This window comes from Anomaloglossus baeobatrachus, chromosome 2, assembly GCF_048569485.1.
Source record: "Anomaloglossus baeobatrachus isolate aAnoBae1 chromosome 2, aAnoBae1.hap1, whole genome shotgun sequence".
Taxonomy (NCBI): Eukaryota; Metazoa; Chordata; class Amphibia; order Anura; family Aromobatidae; genus Anomaloglossus; species Anomaloglossus baeobatrachus.
In genome coordinates, this window is record NC_134354.1 from 299,788,757 (window position 1) to 299,813,181 (window position 24,425).

Consider the following 24,425-nt stretch of genomic DNA (forward strand, 5'->3'; position numbering starts at 1 on the left):
GTCGCGTTTGCGATGCTAGTTTCATGCAACATCTTAATTATATAAAAGCTCTTACACATGTGTAATTTAATTTACCTTTGGGAATGTGATGTCACATTCATCTGTTGAATATTTAATAAGCATAGTTCCTGCCACACTCGCAAATGTGAACGGTGGTGCGCGTGTGTGATCCTACTTTTAATCCCCTTCCATAGGAAATCATTGGGACAAATGGTGCGAGAAAGCAGCATGCTGCGATTTTTTTCTCAGTCCGATTTGGACTGAGAAAAAAATCGCAGATGAGAGCTGAATCATTCACTAACATGTGTCCGATTACAATGCGAGTTTTTCTCGCATTGCTCTACTGCGAGAAACTCGCAAGTGAGAAGCAGCCCTTAATGGAAAAATGTCCAGTAGCATTTTAGACATTGCAGAACATTGCTTCAGCCGAGAAGCTCATATTCAGGTGCAGCTATCTTATCACATGGCCAATCAGGAGGGACTAACAGCCTGTATAAAAGCAGGGGCAGAGAATGCAGCAGCCATTGTGGGGTGTATTTGGACAGTGAGATGCCATTACAGCTTGGTAATAGAGATAGAGAGAGAGAGCCATAAAACAGTGAATCATTTCTTTTGGTAGTATGTGTTGTAGAACAGTAGTAATGAAGAAGATGAATCTAGCAGTCTATGATGAAGGGAGAATAATACAGGGATTCAGTTGTTCAGGGCACAGAGATTGGAGAGCTGGCAGCAGCAGTGATTGATCACAACAGTGGTCACATAATTTGTTCTCATTCTTCATGCAAAAGTAAACAACCAATATTGTTGAAAAAAAAAAAGTCCAACTGTGCACTGCAGTTTTTTTCACTTCTGTTAATTTGTCTAATTTGATGTACATACAATCCGTGCCCAATGTTAGACTAGGCGTCTAGAGAGCACCAGTGGTATTGTTTCTGGGGGCGCTCCATAGAGGAACACGAAAATATTACCACTACATATTTAGTCTCCATGTAAAAGGACTTTAGTGTAGCTCATTTTATAAGTTTTTATATATTACAAGTGATGCATAGTGTTTCTATGGGCTCAATAGTAATGCCGGCATCACACGGTACGATATATCGGGCGATATGTCGGCGGGGTCACGTCGTAAGTGATACACATCCGGCATCGTTTGATATATCGTAGCGTGTGACAGCTACGAGTGACGGTGAACGATTAAAAATACTCACCTTATCGTTGCTCGTTGACACGTCGCTCATTTTCAAAAAGTCGTTTCTTTTTCTGTGTGCCGGTTGTTCATCGTTCCTGGGGCAGCACACATCGCTACGTGTGACACCCCGGGAACGACAAACACAGCTTACCTGCGTCCCGCCGGCAATGTGGAAGGAAAGAGGTGGGCGGTATGTTTACGTCCTGCTCATCTCCGCCCCTCCGCTTCTATTGGCCGGCCGCTGTGTGACGTCGCTGTGACGCCGAATGACCCTCCCCCTTCAGGAAGAGGATGTTCGCCACCCACAGCGAGGTCGTCCGGGAGGTAAGTACGTGGGACAGGGGGTTAACGACTTTGTGCGCCACGGGCAACTAATTGCCCGTGACGCACAAACGTCGAGGGAGGGTGCGATCGCTTATGCGATCGCACAATATATCGTACCGTGTGACACCCGCATTAATCTATGGGTAAATATACAGTCTTAAGGTGGCTTTACACGCTACGACATCGCTAAAGCGATTTTGTTGGGGTCACGGAATTTGTGACGCACATCCGGCCGCTTTAGCGATGTCGTTGTGTGTGACACCTATGAGCGATTTTGAATCGTCGCAAAAACGTTCAAAATCGCTCATCGGTGACATCACCCCCTCTTCCCAATTATCGTTGCTGCTGCAGTAACGATGTTGTTTGTCGTTCCTGTGGCATCACACATCGCTGTGTGTGACGCCGCTGGAACTACAAACATCTCCTTACCCACCGGAAAAGGAGGAAGGAAGGAGGTGGGCGGCATGTTCCGGCTGCTCATCTCCTCCCCTCCTTTTATATTCGGCGGCAGATCAGTGACGCTGCTGTGACGTCGCTGTGACGCTGAACGAACCGCCCCCTTAGAAAGGAGGCGGTTCGCCGGTCACAGCGACGTCGCAGAGCAGGTATGTGCGTGTGACGCTGCCGTAGCGATAAATCGGCCGTACGATGGGGGCAGGTGCTATCGCGCTCGACATCGCCAGCAAATGCTAGCGATGTTGCAGCGTGTAAAGCACCCCTTATACATATTATTGGACCTATCCACCACTTTGTACATGCAGCTCGTGTAAGAGCTTCAGACATTATTGTAGTGTTTTCTGCAAATAGTGGGGGTCTTGGAACCTACGCCCTCACCAATAAGTCTTTGATATATAAAGACTATTGTAAAATGACAGTTGAACTTTAAGAATAATTGATGGGTAAATCTGTTGATCTGTTGATCCATGGCATCTGCGATTTTTTTTGAAGCTGAGGAAACTTATTATTTTGTAATTATCAACATCTTACAGCTGATATCCTCATATCAGAACTATCGGCTGTAGACATTTATCACTTCTAAGCATAATGATTTATTAAGGTTTTCTAATGTGTCCGTAAAAAATATTGTCTGTCTGTGATTTTTTTTGAGCTGTCCAGAAAAAAAAATATAAAGTTAGCAAACCTGAGGCCAGCAGATCGACGTTCTCTCAATAACTGAGCAAGGCATTTCTTAAATATTGATGTGATATTCTGTGGATATGCCCTAAATGCCTAAAATGGGAATTGCCCATTAGGGTTTATCCTATGAGACCAATGTCTTACATCTGCAGTGTTATGAACGACATTTCAAGAAATCTCATTCACACACTAAGGAGACAATTGCCAGCTTACATGGACAGGTGTTGTGGATACTGTGGATCAGAAATCCTCAGCATATCAGTTTCATTACAAAGGGTGAAATGCACAGTAAATCCCTACTTTTTCTGCAGCCGAACCCTATTTTTCTACTGTGGAATATTTGATGCAGATGAGAAACATGAGGATCGTGTGTAAATCCACATGAGCGGATACAAAATCCTTCATTTTCATCCACATAAAAATGGACATTTTTCATCTATATTGTCAATGTATGCTGTATTTATACAGGTATTAAAACTTAGAAGACCAAACACAGTTTCTTTTGTTTAAGATTTGCAATGTTTTCATACAAATTGGATGTTATACAGTTGATCCATATGGGATCAGATTTTTTTTTGTGCATCCATAAACTTGATTATTCAAATCTTATTACAAATATAGAGATTAGTGCATGCTGCAATTATTTTCACATGGACATTCAAGGGACTCTAAAACACTCATTTTATTGTAACAACAGCATGCAGTGTAATAAGTGAAACATCTCTGAAACCAGTGACTCAGCCCCTACCTCATGCTGCCCTTTGATTACATAGCAAAAACCTGCTGACAGATTAAGGGGTCTTAGTCAGCACAAAATGACTGTTCAAATCAAGTATGCATTATGATGGGGCCAAACATTTAGGTGCACTGTCCTACCTGCGTGTTTTCCCTATGTCTCCACCTCTCCTCTACTTTGATTGATGGATCTGGCTTTACAGAGCCAGAGTAGGGCACATATGGGTGGAAAGTTGCACTTCAATGTTTGGCCATGCCATGATACATTGATCGCCTGTAAATTACACGAGAGATTTGGAGTATAATACAAAGAAGTGTTTTTATTTGACACCATGGCTAGTTAGAACACCAATAGTTACACCTGCACTAGTATGTATCTACTACGGCTTTCCATTATTTTCCCTGCAGTGTGTCTTTTAACCATTATGGTTTCAGGTTGCTTACTTCTTATCTTTCTTATTATCTTCAAGTTGCTGCTATGTATCGAGGCAGTGGGATTCATTATTATATACGGATTTGCTATATGCCCACTATAGTATTTGCACTGTCACTTTATGGGCTGGTGTGTAATATCCATTAACTGTGAACACTGTATATTGTTGTACATTATATGACTTGCTAGTGTGAGCATGTTTCCAGGTTTTTTCTTTTTTTGTTTTCTTCTCCTGTGTAAACTATTGGTATTTTAACTAACCACTTCAAATAAAAACACTTTTTTTGCTTTATAATCCAGATCTCTCGTGTATCTAATCATGTTTTTGGAGTGTTTGCTTTTCCATCCTCTCACTAAAGGCCCAGTCACACTAAACAACTTACCAGCAATCCCAACAACAATACAACCTGATAGGGATCGCTGGTAAGTTGCTAGGAGGTCGCTGGTGAGATGTCACACTAAGCGACGCTCCAGCGATCCCACCAGCAACCTGACCTGGCAGGGATCGCTGGAGCGTCGCTACACGGGTTGCTGGTGAGCTTGTCACACAGGCAGATCTCACCAGCAACCCGTGACCAGGCCCCAGCGCCACGTGGAAGCGATGCTGCGCTTGGTAACTAAGGTAAATATCGGGTAACCAACCCGATATTTACCTTGGTTACCAGCGCACACCGCTTAGCGCTAGCTCCCTGCACACCTAGCCACAGTACACATCGGGTTAATTACCCGATGTGTACTCTGCTACGTGTACAGGCAGCAGGAGCCGGCTTCTGCGGACGCTGGTAACCACAGTAAACATCGGGTAACCAAGAAGCCCTTACTTTGGTTACCCGATATTTACCTTCGTTACCAACGTCCGCCGCTCTCAGGTGTCAGTGCCGGCTCCTGTTCCCTGCACACATAGCCACAGTACACATCGGGTTAATTACCCGATGTGTACTCCAGCTACGTGTGCAGAGAGCAGGGAGCCGGCACTGACAGCTATGCACATCCTGCTGCCTGCACATTTAGTTGTTGCTCTGTCGCTGTCACACACAGCGATGTGCGCTTCACAGCGGGAGAGCAACAAAAAAAACATAAAAAATGGCCCAGGACATTCAGCAACAACCAACAACCTCACAGCAGGGGCCAGGTTGTTGCTGGATGTCACACACAGCAACATCGCTAGCAACGTCACAAAAGTTGTTCCTTAGCAGCGATGTTGCTATCGATGTTGCTTAGTGTGACGTGGCCTTTAGTTGTGATGTTTGGTAAATTAGATTTAATCCAGATGGATATTGTGATTTATAGTGAGCGCCTGTACTTGGTTACAACAATCATTCTCTGCTGACAGTAACATAAATTTGTAAATAAAAAAAAATGGTTTGTGCCTCCATTTTCTTGGATGCATAACCTTTTTATTTTACTCTCAATGAATAGCAAGCTGACATTTTTTATACCATTTTGCAGTACAACCAACATTTCTATAATTTTTTATTGCATATTTGTAGGAAGACATGACGACACAACTCTGTCAGTTCGTTTTGTTTTTCTTACTTTCTTTAGATGCGCAGTGGGCAGGAGTTGTTCTGAAATCACATCCACTTTTGCTTACACATTTAGGCCATGTTGACATGGATAAATGCTGCATTTTTCTTTTTGTTTTTATTTGCTTAGAAATTCTGTTGCGTTTCACTGTCCAAGCAAAGTGGTTGTGATTTCATGAGAACTCCACCCACTGTGCACCTAAATACACCGTTGAACTGTGTTCTTTTTTTATAAGGTTCCATGGGAAACCTGAGAAAATGTTTGTGAAAAAACGAAGTCACTTTTTTAAGTGCAGAATCAAAGCTTTTCTGTATTATAAAACCCCCCACAAATGTTTCTCATTGCCTCTATGTTCCACCACCAGACATCTCCACTGAACCGGGGTAATAAGAAATTGTAAATATGTGTGACTTGGGAGTGGGGTTGATAGGGGCATGGCCAAGTACTTCCATGTGACACATAATTTGTCCCCCTTTTTTTGGTAAGAGTTGGGAGGTATGCCAGAAGTATATATTGCTGAATCTGGACTAGTGTCACGGACATACCTCTGTTGCAGACTTTGGTGACTGGGTCTGCTTCTGAGTCTCACTTGTTCTTGTGGTTGTTGGCATTCGGACTTGGATCAAAACTTGCAAAACATGACTTAGATGCCAAGCTGCATTGGTGTCATTGCCAGCCGTGGTGGTAGAGACATTTGTAATGGCAGCTGAGGTGGTAGTGACGCTTTGAGTCAGGTCTAATATAAAGGTGAGAATCAAGAGGGTGGGCAAAGAGCTCAGGACATTTCCCATATTGAGACAACTATCTGCTGACTCGGGTATGATAATCATTGTGCGGAGTACAGGACCTGGGATATCTGGGTGACCAGGAGGTAATGTCATCAGAGGAGGAGTAGCAATGAAGAATAAAGTCGATATCCCACCAAAACATCATCCAGTGGCAGATCTTCATAGCATCGGGAGCTGGCAATGCGGCAACTGCTGTTGATAGAAGAAGTTCAATATCGCCTCTGGTCATGGTCATGGCAAGTCAAATGTCAGGTAAAATTGTTGCTGGCTGACAAATCTTTTGTAGTATGCATGCTCTGCAGTTGGAAATAAGTCATAGACATAACGGTTCAAATATACAAGGAAGTATAGCTCTCCATCAGCACATGACCAAAAGCATGACCTACCTATGTGGGAAAAATAAGCTGGCAAGCAATATGGGCAAGGCTCAAGCTGTCCTCTTACTTCTTCTTGCACTCATCTTTTTGGTAACCAGTCTGTATCCTAAGGTACTACCTGGTGTGAGTCTCCATCATCTACTGTTTGCCGTACTTTGACTACTCCTTCCCTGTCACACGATCTGATATCCAAACCCAATTTTTTGGCCAGGAAACAATACACACCCAGTCATCCACTGGTGTGCCAGTTTAACTCATACCAGGTCACATTGTTGGTGGAGCAGGAGCTGCCGTACCATGTAATGGATTCCACAGCCTTTGTGGAAATGATGGTGTGCGTTCAGCCTGCCTGAAAGATATTAACTGACCATTGTTTCTCAGAGAAATGGGTGCCTGCTCTGTGTTTTTGCGGTGCAGGAGAATGTGGATGGCTCCCTGGACTTGGCAATGATATTTGAAAGTGTCAACTCGTGGAGCAAATATTATGGACAGGCACAGTATATGTGTCTCATTGCCTACTGGGTCAGTATTTTGAACAGCAACAGTAATGCACCACCTCAGTCAGAACAAGTGGTGATGACTTAACAGTTTGGCTTTTGGCCTAGTTCCATTGCTGGCAGCACTGACCACCTCCTACACCTCGTCCTAAGTGAACAGAACCCTACTCTCAACAGCAAGACAGTGTATCCACATCCTAGCCTAAGTGTTTTTGTTTATGTAAACCTAAGTGTTGCAAAGTTGTTTTACAGCTTATGCACACAGGCAACAAAATGTGAATCTCATGCTGGATGACTTCCTGGTAAATGGGTATTCTCAAGTTGTCTCTTGAGCAGATCAGAGCTATGCATTCTCCTTGGTTTCCTTACTTCCTGGCTTCTGGCAGGCCAGGACTCCTTTAGTGACAGTGTAAGGGGTAGTCGGACCCCTGGTAGTGAAGGAGCTGTTTTTCCCCCCCCTGAAGATGCCACAGTAGTATGGTGGCAAATTGTAAATGTTAATGGTAAAATGTTACCTGTCATAAACTGTTTCCCCACTAGGTGCCAGTGTAGAGCAGTGGTTCCCCTGGTAACAGTGGCAGGGAAGGAAGGGGCAGGGCAGCCTAGGTGGGGAAGGAAGGGCTCTGAATACAGAGTCCAGTGTGCAGTGAGATGTGACTGGAGAAAGAAGTCTGAGGTGACGGGGCAGAGTGTGGAAGTGGTGCTGCAGTGGCAGAAGAAGTGGAAGAGTCAAGACTAGTCCCAAAGCCGGTAGTGTGTACTACAGTGCAGTGCAGCTATCAGGGGGATAACAAGTGGCCCCTGCAGGCGAAGGGTAGTGCCCTGACAAAGAAGTGAAGGTAAATGGGAACGCCCGTAGAAAACAAGTGAAGCAGTTTCCCGGCAAAGAAGTGGAAAGGTGAGAACTTATCCGGAGCCGGTAGTTTGTGCTTGATCTGCCCTACAGTGAAACAGGGTTCAGTGTGCAGCTACTAGGGGGTTAACGCATGTCCCCTGCAGGCAAGGGAAAGTTACCGGGGAAAGAGGAAACCGTCAGCAAGAAGTTTAACCTGTAAACCAAAGTGACTTGATGCTGAAAGGTGTAAAGAAGAGCGGAAGCTGTGTTCAATAAAATGTTTCTTGGTTCATTAACTGCCTGTCTGTGGCTCTTTACTGGGAGTGGTGAAGAGGCCTGTGAGCTGAGAGAAAAAGGTGTCACCGAGAAGCAAATTGCCCACATGGAAGTGTCCCTGCCACCTACACTCTGCCGCACAAACAACACCTCCGTTTTAACAGTGACGGCCGGGCCGGGGGTCAGCCTGCCGCCCCCTGGGTGGGAGACCGCGACTACAACCCCTGAGGCACCCCCTGCCCCCGTTACAAACTGGCGTAGTTGGCAGGATCAAGCCTGCATGCAAGAAACCCTGACCAGAGACTGTGAGGAAGATCAAGTGGTGCCTGACATGCTGAACAGGCCACAAGATGGCGGCAAGATGGCGGCCGTCCTCATGGACTCAGTGGAGGCGCGAAAAGTTGGCGCCAAACGAAAAGCGCTGGGCTGGCCTGGGAGGAAGAAGCCCGGAGTGCGCCACCCAAAGAGGGGAGGTACTTGCCCCAAGAAGCTGCAGAGGTCTAGAGACGTGGGCGGCGCCGTAAGAAAGAAAAGGCGTCGCCAACGCTATGCAGACCTGGTGGGTGAAGCCGGGGGTGGAGTGTGTGCTAAAGCGGGAAAAGAAGAACCGCCTCCACCTTCCCTGGCGCCATTGCAATCCCAGCAGCAGGAGCAACAGTTCCAGTTACCTGTGCTACACAAAATGGAGGCCAGGACAGACAAGCAAGCCGTAGCGGGCGCGCTGGTGCCCGTAGGACGCAGAAGAGAACGTCCGATGGAGAGCTCGGTGGGAGAGTTACCCATCATCACGTTGCCGGCAAGCATGATATCGGACGTGACTGGAGTCTCGGAGAAACCAGCGGTCACGTTTTTTACCTCATGGGATGCCGTTACTGGGGAAACGACAACGGAAGTCCGGGCCACCTACAAGTCCCGGCTGACTCTGGGGAGCGGGCCACCAGGAGCATCCATACAGATTCCGGAGGCGCCCGCGTCTGTTAAGGTAGGCCCTCTGCCCCCCTCAGGAGTTAAGGCCCCGTACTGGCAAGATATCCCAGAACCAGAGGTAATCGTCCGGAAGAGAGTGATTTGTTTGCCGTTGAAAACCGGTACTGTTGAAAGCCGGTGAATGTTTCCAGTTACAGTAACGTTAAAAGTACTGAACCCGGGAGGAGCTTAATGCAGAACTGTGCGTGGACTCCTTCCGTGACTGTTAAGAAGGAATCTTGTTGTCTTGTTGTTTTCTGCCCACCCAAAGACCGGGAGCGCTTGGAAATAGCCTCCGGGCAGAAGGTCAGCTAAGACCGGAAGCGCCTGAGGAGGGCCTCCGGGCAGATGTGCGACTAAGACCGGGAGCTTCCCTGGAGGGACTCCTGGCACCAAACTTGTGTGCCAGTCTGTGTGTTTTCCTACATGTGTTGTTTTGCAGGTACGAACCTCGCCAGAAGGCTGAGGTTAAAGAGGGGAGGAATGTAAGGGGTAGTCGGACCCCTGGTAGTGAAGGAGCTGTTTTTCCCCCCCTGAAGATGCCACAGTAGTATGGTTGCAAATTGTAAATGTTAATGGTAAAATGTTACCTGTCATAAACTGTTTCCCCACTAGGTGCCAGTGTAGAGCAGTGGTTCCCCTGGTAACAGTGGCAGGGAAGGAAGGGGCAGGGCAGCCTAGGTGGGGAAGGAAGGGCTCTGAATACAGAGTCCAGTGTGCAGTGAGATGTGACTGGAGAAAGAAGTCTGAGGTGACGGGGCAGAGTGTGGAAGTGGTGCTGCAGTGGCAGAAGAAGTGGAAGAGTCAAGACTAGTCCCAAAGCCGGTAGTGTGTACTACAGTGCAGTGCAGCTATCAGGGGGATAACAAGTGGCCCCTGCAGGCGAAGGGTAGTGCCCTGACAAAGAAGTGAAGGTAAATGGGAACGCCCATAGAAAACAAGTGAAGCAGTTCCCCGGCAAAGAAGTGGAAAGGTGAGAACTTATCCGGAGCCGGTAGTTTGTGCTTGATCTGCCCTACAGTGAAACAGGGTTCAGTGTGCAGCTACTAGGGGGTTAACGCATGTCCCCTGCAGGCAAGGGAAAGTTACCAGGGAAAGAGGAAACCGTCAGCAAGAAGTTTAACCTGTAAACCAAAGTGACTTGATGCTGAAAGGTGTAAAGAAAAGCGGAAGCTGTGTTCAATACAATGTTTCTTGGTTCATCAACTGCCTGTCTGTGGCTCTTTACTGGGAGTGGTGAAAAGGCCTGTGAGCTGAGAGAAAAAGGTGTCACCGAGAAGCAAATTGCCCACATGGAAGTGTCCCTGCCACCTACACTCTGCCCCACAAACAACACCTCCATTTTAACAGTGACGGCCGGGCCGGGGGTCAGCCTGCCGCCCCCTCGGCGGGAGACCGCGACTACAACCCCTGAGGCACCCTCTGCCCCCGTTACAACAGTTCTGATGAATAGTAGAACTATAACATTAGTAGAACTATAAAGGTCAGCACAAGCATTTCTGTAACACATTTTATCAGTTCTGGCGTGTATACAGATATTGCTGTAATTACACATTTAGATAATAGGGCACTTAAACAAGCTCACAGCTGCAGGTAGTGAGAGATGAGAGCCATTATTACAAGATGTGCTCTGAAAGCTGGGGGTGGTGATATTGCAAGACTTATAGCAGTATCTCTGTTCAGAACTGAGAAAGAAGAGGAGGGAGGTGAGAAGCTAACTGCTATAAAGATAAAAGCTGTTATTAAACGAGCGTAACAGCAAATAGAAAAAGCAAGTCAATTGAAAACTTGCTTATTTTCATGCTGATTAACTAAAGGAACTTAAGAACCTGACAATACCCCTTAAAATTCAACTGAGCATTAGCGCAAGCGACAGCGCCCAGTATGGCTACGCTTATGTTTGTGCAGAGTAACTCGTGCTGCTTGCATGATACATTTTTGTGTTACTTTTTTTTAAAGCAACAAATGCACTTGAAGAAGGTGATGTCCATAGCTGTAAGGCTGTGTGCGCACGTTGCCGAATTTCATGCATTTACGCTGCGTATTGCACCGCAGTGTAAATGCATGCGACCTGCGTCCCCAGCACAATCTATAAAGATTATGCATAATCCATGTGTGACGCCCTGGACTAGCCAGGTAGTCACAGACAGGCCCTTGCACAAACACCAGTCCCCTAAAAAGGTAAAAGCAGCCAACCTAAAAACCCTGAGTCACCCCTCTCAAGCATTGACGTTCACACCCGGGGCGGAGCCAGGCGGTTGGCCACGCCCACCGAGGAGTTCGGATAGCCTGAGGCGGGAAAAACAAGAAGATGAAGTTAGGGAGGAAATTAGAGTAATCGAGTAGGAGAAACGTCTGTTGGGGATCTGGGTCGTAGCCCGGATACCCTGTGGCCAGGAGGCAGGTAGTGGTTGCCGCCTGCAGGAGCCGGGAAGACAGCTGGTGGAACCGTAAGGGACCGGGATAGGGTAGTGGCCCGCCGGTACGAACCGGGGAACCAACTGGAAACCGGAGCACCAGGAGGGGAACTCAGACCCAGAATGAGGCCCAGAAACCACAGGACCAAGTCAAATTCACTGATTGGCGTCTGGACCTTAGGTTCTTTCCCACCCAAGTCCCGAATGAAGACAACAGCCCAACGAGGGCGATAAAAAGCCACCGCTCAGGCAGAGAGATCCCACGGGCCAGCATCTGTGGGCAAACGGGCTCTCCCGACTCACACGCAAAGCCGGGGAGCGGATTCCCGTCGCGGAAGCGCAGGCATTCAAAATCTACAAAACGAGGTGCAGGAGAAAGGCGGAACCACCAAACCGGGTGGGGGACCAGACGCAGCCGGCTGTGGGCACCGACCATCATCTTTTTGGTTTACCAGAGACTCCGGTGTATCTGTCATAGTGAGTACAACAGTGCCCTTGGGCCGCGCACCGCCCCACACTGCGCTAACACGCTCGCACCCTCACATCCTAACCTCAACAACCGGGCTCCGGGACCATCAACCCCCTACCCACGGAGGAGTCAACACCTGGCTGCGCAACACCGTCCCCGGGAGCCTAGTCAATGGCAGCGGTGGTGTCCACACTTACCACGACCCGAGGGTGGCGTCACAAACTTAAACCCAAAACCGTGGCTCCGGCCGTGAACCCCCCCACCGAAACCCCTCACGTAGCGCCAGCCTCCCTTCAGAGCGACATGACCCCCGGGTCCGGAGGCTCTCGAGCCACCCACCGACGAGCCCGGATCCGAGCGGCTCGGCTGCGGCCGAGCCCCGGGGCAGTACACATGCGACGTTGCGTTTGAGAGCGCAGCGATTTGGATGCCAAAATTTTGTTCCAAATCGCTGCGTTCTAAAAAGCAACATGTCAGTTATTCCGTGCGCTTTGGATGTAGCTCCTGCTCTGTCTATGGGAGAGGCTCCATTCAGAGCGCATGAAATCGGCTTTTTTTCTGCAGAAACACTGCATACATTACGCAGTGTTTCTGTAGTGATTTGAAGCACACACGTGCTGTCAAATCCCTGCAGAAATTTCTGCAGGGACACGACGCAACTTGCGCACACAGCCTAAGGGCAGCTTTGCACGTTGCGACATCGCACGTGCGATGTCGGTGGGGTCAAATCGAAAGTGACGCACATCCGGCGTCACTTTCGACATCGTACTGTGTAAATGCTAGATGATACGATGAACGAGCGCAAAAACGTCGTTATCTTATCATCGTTGCATTCACCGACATTTCCATAATGCCGGTGCCGCGACAGGTACGATGTTGTTCCTCGTGCCTGCGGCAGCACACATCGCTGTGTGTAAAGCCGCAGGAGCGAGGAACATCTCCTTACCTGCCGCCGGCGGCTATGCGGAAGGACGGAGGTGGGCGGATGTTTACATCCTGCTCATCTCCGCCCCTCCGCCGCTATTGGCCACCTGCCGTGTGACATCGCTATGACGCTGCACGACCCGCCCCCTTAGGAAGGAGGCGGGTCGCCGGCCAGAGCGACGGTCGCAGGGCAGGTGAGTGCATGTGAAGCTATCACACGATATCGCACCTACACTTTTCAGCAAGGACAACTGTGGAATCCACAATGTCATCCTCAATTATATTGGAAAAAAAAGTATGTTACAGGAGATAGAGGAAGACCAGCAAGTTGAAGATGTTCATTGTCACCTGGGGCCTGTTATGGTTCCCCAAGAGCAATGTTACATGCAGCAGTATGTGGAGGAAGTTAATGAAGTTAATTAAGAGGAAGACCAGCAGCCCCAGGCAGAAGTGGAGGGGATTATTAAATTTATCACAGGCCAATGATGAGACTGACCATCAGTGTGAAATTGATGACGATAACACTGGCTATGATGACCAACTGTTGCAGAAAGTGAACCAACATGGTCTTTATCTGTGCTAGTAAGCATAACAAGTTTCATAATTGAGGGATGACAATTGTATTGTTAACATCAAGAAAAAGGATGACTATTGGATAGCCATGCTTTATGACTCTCACTACAAATCCAAAATGGGCGATTTTTATTTTTTTTTTCCAGATTATGAAAAACGTTTTACTGCACAGATGCTTGCAAACTGCATTTCTGACCAGGAGATCCATCCATCCATTTTACTAAACTAACTGTTCCCCTCTTGTTCCAGTGCTAGGGCTACAACAAGTAGCCAAAGCAACAGGTTTTATTGAATATGATATTACATGTTGTGCACCAACCTGATGCACAAGTGATTCTTTCACCTGAGACCTGCCCCTTGGTCGACCACTGGCAAGACCCAGTTTGTCATGGTAGTAGTGTTTTTATCTACCCTTAGGCTGGACTCACACGAGTGTATGGCATCCGATGCGAGAGCATCGGATGCGATATGCTAATGACCCCTGTGTCATGCGACTGTTATCGGATCTTGCAATCGGGTCACTCACAGCTGTGAAGCTGAGAGCGTGCGCTGCGGAGGAGAGGGAGGGGTTAATCCCCCCCTTCTCCTTCATTGTCAGCCTGTGCGTATATATTGCACTGCACTGGGATAACATCCAAGTGCAGTCCGATGTTTCTCTCGCACCCATTCACTTGAATAGGTGCGAGTGATATGGCTCTCGCAGAAAATCACAGCATGCTGCCGCTTTTCTTGCATCCAGAATCTGGAGGCGAGAGAAGCTGACAAACTGCTCTCCCTCATTGACTAACATTGGTCAGAGTGCAATGCGAGATTTTCTCGTATTGCACTAGTCCGATTTCAACGCTCGTGTGAGCATACCCTTATGTGTAGTCTCAGAGAGGATCTTCAGTGCGGCAGGTGACTTTGTAATGTCCAAATGGATCAAATTGTCTTCTCCAAGTGTAGAAAACCTTACATTTGTCAAAATAAATCATGCATGAATCAGTGCCTATTTTCAGTCACCTACAGCTGATATCAGTGATTAGATCAGTCATAACATCTGCCTGCATGTCCATTGTACCAATACAGATACCAATGTCCTCATATAGTGCCTGGCTATATAGTTTATAGTCTGTTATATTTTATTTATTATTATTATTATTTATTATTATAGCGCCATCAATTCCATGGCGCTTTACATGTGAAAGGGGTATACATAATAGGGACTAGTACAATAATCATAAACAATACAAGGCACAGACTGGTACAGGAGGATAGAGGTCCCTGCCCACGAGGGCTCACAGTCTACAAGGGATAGGTGAGGATACAGTAGGTTAGGCCGGATTTTTTATAAAGTTCCGTTTGGGAACTGGACATAATCTGAACCCAAATTGAAGTCTCTAATTGGGCAGTTTGTGTAATTGGGCATACTGTGCTGCTGCTGAGGCTGCCAGTACTGGGCTTACAAAGCTGCACATCTCTGCCTATGCATTATGTTGTTTAATTTGCTCCTGCTGTCACTACCAATAGACAGCTGATCAGTAACCCATCTCCTGCCTATCCAGTGTGTTGTATACTGTGCTGCCAATGGTAACTAGACAGCCAGTCATTTCTTTGCCTCTCCTATAATATTCTGTACTGTGTGGTTTCTGCTGCTGTTGTCACTGCCGATAGACAGCTACATATCTCCTCCCTGTCCATTGTGTTCTATAGCTATACCATAATACATCTGGGTACTCTGCACTGTTAAATATATCTGAAACAGGTAAAGGGTATAATTTTCAGACAGCTCAGTAAAAGGCCATTACTATTTTTTATTCTTATTTATTTTTTTTAAACAGCAAACCGTGCCTCTCAAAAAAACACCTGCTTCTTCATTTTTCAAACAATAAACCTGTTGCTACTAGAAAAAAAAAGGATACATTTTGGTCCACCATTTGACAAAAAGTCAGTGCTTTTTTGTATACACCACGTGTCTCAACACTGCATGTCTGGACCCCAAAAATTGGATTTTTTTTTAGACTATTTAAAAAAATCTAACAAGTACAATAGTGCAGGGTGTTAGGCTACTTTCACATCGTTTTTTTAACTGCACACAAATTGATTTTTTGCCGCATAGCCAGATCCTTTACAAATGCGTTGTCATTTCAATGCATTTGCAATGGAATCGTGGCAATATGCAGTCACATGTGGTTGCGTGGGGCACACACTGGATCCGTTGCTTTGCAGTATTTTACCTTTTTGCTAAAATGCTACTTACAGGGTTTTTGTCCTCGGGCAAAAATACTGCATGTCAATGGATCCGTTAGATTGCAGCGGTAGCTGCAATGTATTTCAAATGGGCGCCGGATCCTGCTGTACCGGAAGTCGCCTGATCCTGATAGACAGGATCCTGTTTTCTGTACTGAGCATGCCCAGAAAGCAGCCTGGCATGGTCAGTACAGAAATCTCTCTCAGACAGAAGACCAGGATCGTGGAGGAGTGAGAGGGAGTAATAAATATGGAGTCCCTAAGTGTGTCTGTATATTTATTTCTAATAAAGTATTTTTTCTCTGTGTGATGTCTTTTTTTTAATCCTTCATTGGAGCCGGGTCAAACTTGGCCCGACATTAAGAATCTCAAAGCTGGTAATAACCCTTTATTACCCAGCGTCCCAACCGGCACCAGGGCCGCTGGAAGAGTTGGATACAGTGCCAGAAGATGGTGCTTCTATGAAAGCGCCATTTTCTGGGGCGGCTGTGGACTGCAATTCGCAGCGGGGAACCAGAAAGCTTGGGCCACCCTGCGCTGCGGATTCAATTCCCAGCTGCCTAGTTGTACCTGGCTGGACACAAAAATTGGGCAAAGCCCACGTCGTTTTTTTTTTGTTTTTTTTTAATAATTATTTTATGAAATTCATGAAATAATTAAAAAAAGGGCTTCCCTATATTTTTGTTTCCCAGCCGGGTACAAATAGGCAGCTGGAGGTTGTGGGCAGCCCGTACCTGCCTGTTGTACCTGGCTAACATACAAAAATAGGGCAAAGCCCGCGTCTTTTTTTTATTTTCTGTTTAGTTTTTGGGCAAGAAACTTAAAAAACAAAAAGGGCTTCCCTGGATTTTTTATTGCCAGTGAAGGTAACACCAAGCAGTGGGTGTTAGTAGCCAGTAGCTGCTTGGGTTACCCTTAGCAATAGAAAATGCAGTGGAAGCCAACGCATTTTTTTTTTTTACCCCAAACCCTAGGGTTAGGGTTATGTGTTTGGGGTTTTGTTGTTTGTTTTTTTTGTTTTTTTTTTAATGAATTTAAAAAAAAAAAAAATCGACATAGACTTCGCCCATCAAGCACCCGAGCATTTTACTGCTCACTCATCCCTACTCCTGACCACACAGCCAGCAGAACAAGTAATCAGATCAGCTGACTCCAGTGTCGGACGATTACTTGTTCTGGGTCCCCCTGCATCCATCGCAGTGTGTGCGGGTTGTGAGGTCAGCTGAGTTCGGCCTGCACTGGAGTCTGCTGATCTGAACTCAGTTGAACTCCAGCCCGCACATTCTGTGATGGATGCAGCGGGACACAGAACAAGTAATCGGCCAACACTGGAGTCAGCTGATCTGATTACTTGTTCTGCTGGCTATGAGGTCAGGAGTTCATCTGAGTTCAGATCAGCTGACTCCAGTGCCGGCCAAACTCAGCTGAATTCCACAGCCCGCACACACTGCAATGGATGGCGGGGGTACACAAAACAAGTAATTGGCCGGCACTGGAGTCAGCTGATCTGAACTCAGCTGAACTCCTGACCACAGAGCCCGCACATGGTCACACGTGATCGGCAGCAGGCAGTGACTGCTGTTAACCTGCATCCATCGCAGCGTGTGCGGGCTGTAAAGTCAGGAGTTCAGCTGACTCCCGATCAGCTGACTCCAGTGCCGGCCGATAAATTCTGTGTCCCGCTGCATCCATCGCAGCAGCCATAAAAAGTAGAAGTAGAAGGATCCGATAAAATAACAATTGCGGTTGCATGCGTGCACATTCAATGTACAGGATCTGGTCATATGCGGTTTGCGTTTTTTTGCCTACAGGCAAAAAAACGCTGATGTGAAAGTAGCCTTAGTAAAAAAGCAGTTAGTTCGCCCTAGCCATATATGTTGTGGTCACAGACATTACTAAGGCTGTGTTTGCGTTAAAGGGCTTAAAAGGGGTTGCTTCTATTCTAGAAGACCTTACAGCAGGGGTCTCAAACACGCGGCCCCCGGGCCGCATGCGGCCCGCCAGTCTGATTTATGCGGCCCGCAGACACACAGTGCAGAACACTTGATATTTGCCCTCCACTGCCTCCAGTCATTTAGCGGTCGCCAGCCGAACTTTCACATTGCAGCCGCGGCCGGCCGCACTTCCGCATTGGAGAAGCCGCCAGGGAGAAGCAATCAAATGCGGAGTTCAATCAGATGTCAGGGTAAAGCAATCGACCACGGCGTTCAACTCGAGCTCAGCAGAGCGACCCGAGCAGCGCTGACATCAGCTGCTTTGCCGGCGGGTGCAGCGGAAGGAACAAGAGCATAGGGCACGTTAGAACGTTTGTGGTGTCTGTGTCTGTGTGTGTGTGTGTGTGTATGATGATGATGATGATGGCTGTGTGTGTGTGTGTATGATGATGATGATGGCTGTGTGTGTGTGTGTGTGATGATGATGGCTGTGTGTGTGTGTGTGTGTGTGTGTATGATGATGATGGCTGTGTGTGGATGATGATGATGATGATGATGGCTGTGTGTGTTGATGGTGATGATGGCTGTATGTGTGTGTGGATGATGACAGCTGTGTGTGTGGATGATGATGATGATGATGGCTGTATGTGTGTGTGGATGATGATGATGATGATGGCTGTGTTGATGATGAGGAGGATGATGATAGCGGTGGTGGCTGTGTGTGACTGATGATGATGGTGGCTGTGTGCGACTGATGATGATGTCGGTGGTGGCTGTGTGTGACTGATGATGATGACGGCGGTGGTGGCTTTGTGCGACTGATGATGATGATAGCGGTGGTGGCTGTGTGTGACTGATGATGATGGTGGCTGTGTGCAACTGATCATGATGACGGCGGTGGTGGCTGTGTGTGACTGATGATGCTGATAGCGGTGGTGGCTGTGTGTGACTGATGATGATGATGGAGGTGGTGGCTGTGTGCGGCTGATGGCGATGGTGGCTGTGTGCGACTGATGATGATGATAGCGGTGGTGGCTGTGTGCGACTGATAATGATGATGGTGGTGGTGGCTGTGTGTGACTGATCATGATGATGTCGGTGGTGGCTGTGTGTGACTGATGATGATGGTGGCTGTGTGCGACTGATCATGATGATGTCGGTGGTGGCTGTGTGCGACTGATGATGATGACGGAGGTGATGGCTGTGTGGGACTGATGATGATGATGGCGGTGGTGGCTGTGTGTGACTGATGATGATGATGGCGGTAGTGGCTGTTTGTGACTAATGATGATGGTGATGGTGGCTGTGTGCGACTGATGATGATGATGATGGCAGTGGTGGCTGTGTGTGACTGATGATGACGCTGGTGGCTGTTTGCGACTGATGATGATGGCGGTAGTGGCTGTGTGTGACTGATGGTGGTGGTGACTGTGTGCAACTGATGATAATGGCGGTGGTGGCTGTGTGTGACTGATAATGATCGTGGTGGTAGCTGTTTGTGAGTGACGATGATGATGATGACGATGGCTGTGTATGATGATGATGTTGGCTGTGTGTGTGTGTGTGTATAATGATGATGATGATTGCCATGTGTGTTTGTATGATGATGATGGTGGCTGTGTGTGTATGATGATGATAAAAATGATTTTGATGATGATGGTGACTGGAAGACCGGAAAATGTTACTTTCAGTCTCAGTCTTCTTATCGGTCTGGACAGACGCTCATCTGTTCAGAGCGATGAAGCTGAGCTGACATTGACTTTGGACTACGTCAGACGGAAGCTTTTTTTTTCTAAAAAAGATGGGAGTCCCTAAATGTGTTTTTTGTTTAATTTCTAATAAAAAAAAATTTCTCTGTGTTGTGTTTTTTTACTGTTTACTAAAAATTCATGGTGGTCACATCTAATTTGACATGACACCATGAATTTCGGGTTTACTACCAGCTGAGAATACAAAGCTGGTATTAACCCCATTATTACCCAGCGTGCCACTGCCACCAGGGACGCTGGAAGAGCCAGGTAAAGCACCTGGAAATGGCGCTGTGATGAATGCGCCATTTCCAGGGGCGGTTGTGGGCTGCGGGGGGCCCAAAATGCTTGGGCCTTACCACGCTGAGAATCCCAGCCCTCAGCTGTCTGGTTTTACCTGGCTGGTGATCAAAATATGGCGGGAGCCCACGCATTTTTTTTTCATTATTTAATTAAAAAAAAATTGGGCTTCCCTGTATTTTGATTGCCAGCTAAGTAAAAGTCAGGCAGCTGGGGGTGGCAGCCCGTATCTGTCCGCTTTATCTGCTCTGAGAATCAAAAATACTGCGGAGCTCTATAATTTTTTTAATGCTGTGACAGAGAATGAGTGTCTGTGCTTGGCTGTTGGAATAACCTGGAATCTGCTTATACATTTTGATGCTGATGCCAATCACAGATGCCCACTCTCTTTGACAAATAAATAATATAAAAAAATGACGTTTTGCTTCACGGTATTTTTGATTCTCAACGCATACTAATGTAGCATTGTTATAATAGTTGAAATAATTAATTAACAATTATATTGTATTGTATTAAATATGAAAGGAATGCGGCCCTCTGCCTTAAATTTTTTTTATGTGCGGCCCACTTACTCTGATGAGTTTGAGACCCCTGCCTTACAGTGTTATACACATCTTTCCAGCTCACTTGGAGACATTTGCAGCACTTACAATTTATGACAAATCAATTTTTTTAAAAATGGAACATAGTTTTTGAATTTTAAAAGATTTGCTTATCTCTAATATATGATTTTCTCTACCAGGACTGTGAGGAATTAGATCTTTCTTTTCATTGCAAGCCCACAGCACATTTGCTATGTATGTTTTTGTGCAGGAATACGTTTTGTTAGTTATATTAAATAGCATCACCTCAACTAATTATGTCAGTTATGGAAAGACATTTGATAATGTATATAAATGTAGTGGAAAATTCACTATTGACATCATTTTACAGTACTGATTTCTAGTGGCTATAGTTTTCATTCTTCAGCATTTCGGTTTGTCTTTTACCATAGAGACTACATCTGTCGGATACAGCTGTTTAGCTATGCAAATAGCACAAGCTGGACTTCTACAATTCTTTACAGAATGGGGAACCAGGATATTGTACAGAATGATCTTACTTATTAAATGGTTCAGGAAATTGTTATTGTGTAGATATGTAGGTTGTCTCAATGCAATCCCTGAGCTTTAATTCTGAGGATTGTGGCTCTATGGATATACTGCAATGAAAGTATTCACAGCAAAAACACATTCCATATGTGCTATATTAATATATTACATGAGTATATTTATATGAGGCATGATATACAAATTATTTTTATATTTATGACTCATGACTACAGCAAGGTATTTGGAGCAACATAAAATGTGAGCTCCACCAACTACTGAATCCACCACTCTAGCGATAAAAAAACCAAACAAACACTGGAGAGGTGCTTTAAAGGGATTCCCATTTCAGACATTTATGGCACATCCACTGGATACTCCATAAATCTAATATACACTGTGTGCAGAATTATTAGGCAAATGAGTATTTTGATCACATGATACTTTTTATACATGTTGTCCTACTCCAAGCTGTATAGGATTGAGAGCCAACTACCAATTAAGTAAATCAGGTGATGTGCATCTCTGTAGTGAGGAGGAATGTGGTGTAATGACATCAACACCCTATATAAGGTGTGCTTAATTATTAGGCAACTTCCTTTCCTTTGGCAAAATGGGTCAGAAGAGAGATTTGATGAGCTCCGAAAAGTCCACAATTGTGAGATGTCTTGCAGAGGGATGCAGCAGTCTTGAAATTGCCAAACCTTTGAAGTGTGATCACCGAACAATCAAGCGTTTTGTGGCAAATAGCCAACAGGGTCGCAAGAAGCATGTTGGGCAAAAAATGAGCAAATTAACTGCCCATGAATTGAGGAAAATCAAGCGTGAAGCTGCCAAGATGCCATTTGCCACCAGTTTGGCCATATTTCAGAGCTGCAACATTACTGATTTATCAAAAAGCACAAGGTGTGCCATACTCAGGGACATGGTCAAGGTAAGGAAAGCTGAAAAACGACCACCTTTGAACAAGAAACATAAGCTAAAACATCAAGACTGGGCCAACAAATATCTTAAGACTGATTTTTCAAAGGTTTTATGGACTGATGAAGTGAGTGACTCTTGATGCGCCAGATGGATGGGCCAGAGGCTGGAACAGTAAAGGGTAGAGAGCTTCACTCCAACTCAGACGTCACCAAGGTGGAGGTGGGGTACTGGTATGGGCTGGTGTCATCAAAGATGAACTTGTGGGACCTTTTCGGGTTGGGAATGGAGTGAAGCTCAACTCCCAGACCTACTGCCAGTTTCTGGAAAACAACTTTTTTAAGCAGTGGTACAGGAAGAAGTCGGTATCGTTCAAGAAAAACATAATTTTCATGCAGGACAATGCTCCATCACATGCATCCAACTACTCCTCAACGTGGCTGGCCAGTAAAGGTCTAAAAGATGAAAAAATAATTACATGGCCTCCTTGTTCACCTGATCTGAACCCCATAGAGAACCTGTGGTTCCTCATAAAATGTGAGATCTACAGGGAGGGAAAACAGTACACCTCTCAGAACAGTGTCTGGAAGGCTGTGGTGGCTGCTGCACGCAGTATTGATCGTATACTGATCAAGCAACTGACAGAATCTATGGATGGTAGGCGGTTGAGTGTCGTCATAAAGAAAAATGGCTTTATTGGTCACTAATTTTGGGGGGGGATTTGTTTTTGCATGTCAGTAATGTTTATTTCTAAATTTTGTGCAGTTATATTGGTTTACCTGGTGAAAATAAACAATTAAGAAGGGAATATATTTGGTTTTTATTAAGTTGCCTAATAATTTTCCTCAGTAATAGTTACCTGCAAAAACAGATATCCTCCTAAGATAGCCAAATCTAAAAAAAAAACCTACTCCAACTTCCAAAAATATTAAGCTTTGATATTTATGAGTCTTTTGGGTTGATTGAGAACATAGTTGTTGATCAATGATAGAAAAAATCCTCTAAAATACAACTTGCCTAATAATTCTGCACATGGTGTACAAAGCTGAGTGTATGTATGTAAGTGCTGCCTGACCTACACCCCACCTACTGTCTCCTCCCCAAAATCCTATAGAATGTAAGCCCGCAAGGGCAGAGTCCTCTTCCCTCTGTACCAGTCTGTCTATTGTAATTTGTATATGTATTCTGTAAGTAACCCATTCTCATGTAGAGCACTATGGAATCAATGGTGCTCTATAAATAATAATAATAATAATAATAATATGTGTGTGTATGTATGTCCGCTAAAGGACACATTTACAATTACATACTTTTGCACACACACCTCATTTGACTCAGGGAACATCATAGACTATGCTTTGAGGGGGAATTTTAACCCCTTGCTTTACAGTTATTCACCCCACAAAAAAACCCTCTTACTTATTGTTTGGATGTGTGAGGTAATATATTGGCTGTTTGGAAAGTTAGCCTGGATATTTATCAGGTGGTCTATAGCAACCAATCACAGCTCTGCTTCTATTTTGCTACAGGTCATTAATAGGAGCTCTGATTCTTTGCTATAGACAACAAAGGACATTCTTAGTATAAGACAGCTTATGTGTCAGTTAAAGTGCACTAATCACCAGGATTTTGCTATATAACCTAAAGCTTGTGCAATACAGGCACTATAAGGCTGGTTCTATACATACCTTTAGTTAGCTAGGATGTGTAGGTTTTGGCCTCAGTCAACAGAAAAATGTTGCTTCCTGGTATCAGCTATGTTGGCTGAGGCCCCACCCCTTCTGGTCACATGGGTATGACATCAGCACAGGTCCTTTTAGTCACAAAGTAAATCCATTTTATACCAAAATTAGTATAAATAACAGGGAGAGGGGATAACTATGAATACCCACCCCAGCTATCAGCTGCTGCCACTCAACAAGCTGCTGATTTTACAAACTTTACTTGCTTGTGTTTCAAAACCTATACATCCAATCTGACAACTGAAGGTATGTATAGAATCAGCCTGATAAGTTCTATACTGGCACTGAGTACTGGCTTTAGGTTATATAGGAAAATCCTGGTGATTGGTGCACTTTAAAATGATTTTGGTGGTGAGATGGAGCGTGGGAGAGAGAGGGAGAGTGAGGGGGAGGGACATTGGTAGAGAGTGGGAGAGAGGGAGAGTGGTCCTGCAGGAATATCAGTGCTGTGTAGTTTACTTTGTCCACAGTAATAACTTAACTACTAAATTTCAGTTCTAGAGCTAATTCGATGACAGCACATATGCAAAATGTACAGTATAGTAGTCAAAAAACACACTGTTGCTGCAAAGCAGAAAATATACATTTAGGTTGTATTTGAGAGTGCATATATTTAAAGTAAACTGATAAAGCCATGTTAATAATACACTCATGTTATTTTTAATGACTTTTGCAGAGTAAAAACCTGGACTGGTTTCCCAGGATGAGAGCAATGTCTCTAGTCAGTAATGAAGGGGAAGGAGAGCAGAATGAGATACGTAGCCTCCAGGACAAACTGAACTCAACCATGCGGCTGGTTACTCACCTAACATCACAGCTCAATGAACTCAAAGAACAGGTACAGAATTCACCTTCATCCATTTTTACTAAAAGGAGCGAGGAGCAGTCGTACAGCGTGTGTAGCTTGTATTAAAATGTTCAACTTTCATAATTCAAATGCCCATGGGCTGGCGGTGTCTACTTTCAAACATTGTAGCTGTGGCTGAGCCTGAACAT

The 24,425-nt window shown here is 45.6% G+C and overlaps 1 protein-coding gene across 2 annotated transcripts in view; it reads left to right on the forward strand.

Moving 5' to 3' along the window:
* Positions 1–24,425, forward strand: part of ITPR3 (inositol 1,4,5-trisphosphate receptor type 3) — a 483,832-nt gene that overhangs the window by 457,736 nt on the left and 1,671 nt on the right. For both annotated transcript variants that reach the window (XM_075335858.1, XM_075335859.1), the window contains one exon: positions 24,106–24,267. In XM_075335858.1, coding sequence (XP_075191973.1) covers positions 24,106–24,267 — 162 coding nt within the window. The remainder of the gene's footprint in view (positions 1–24,105; positions 24,268–24,425) is intronic.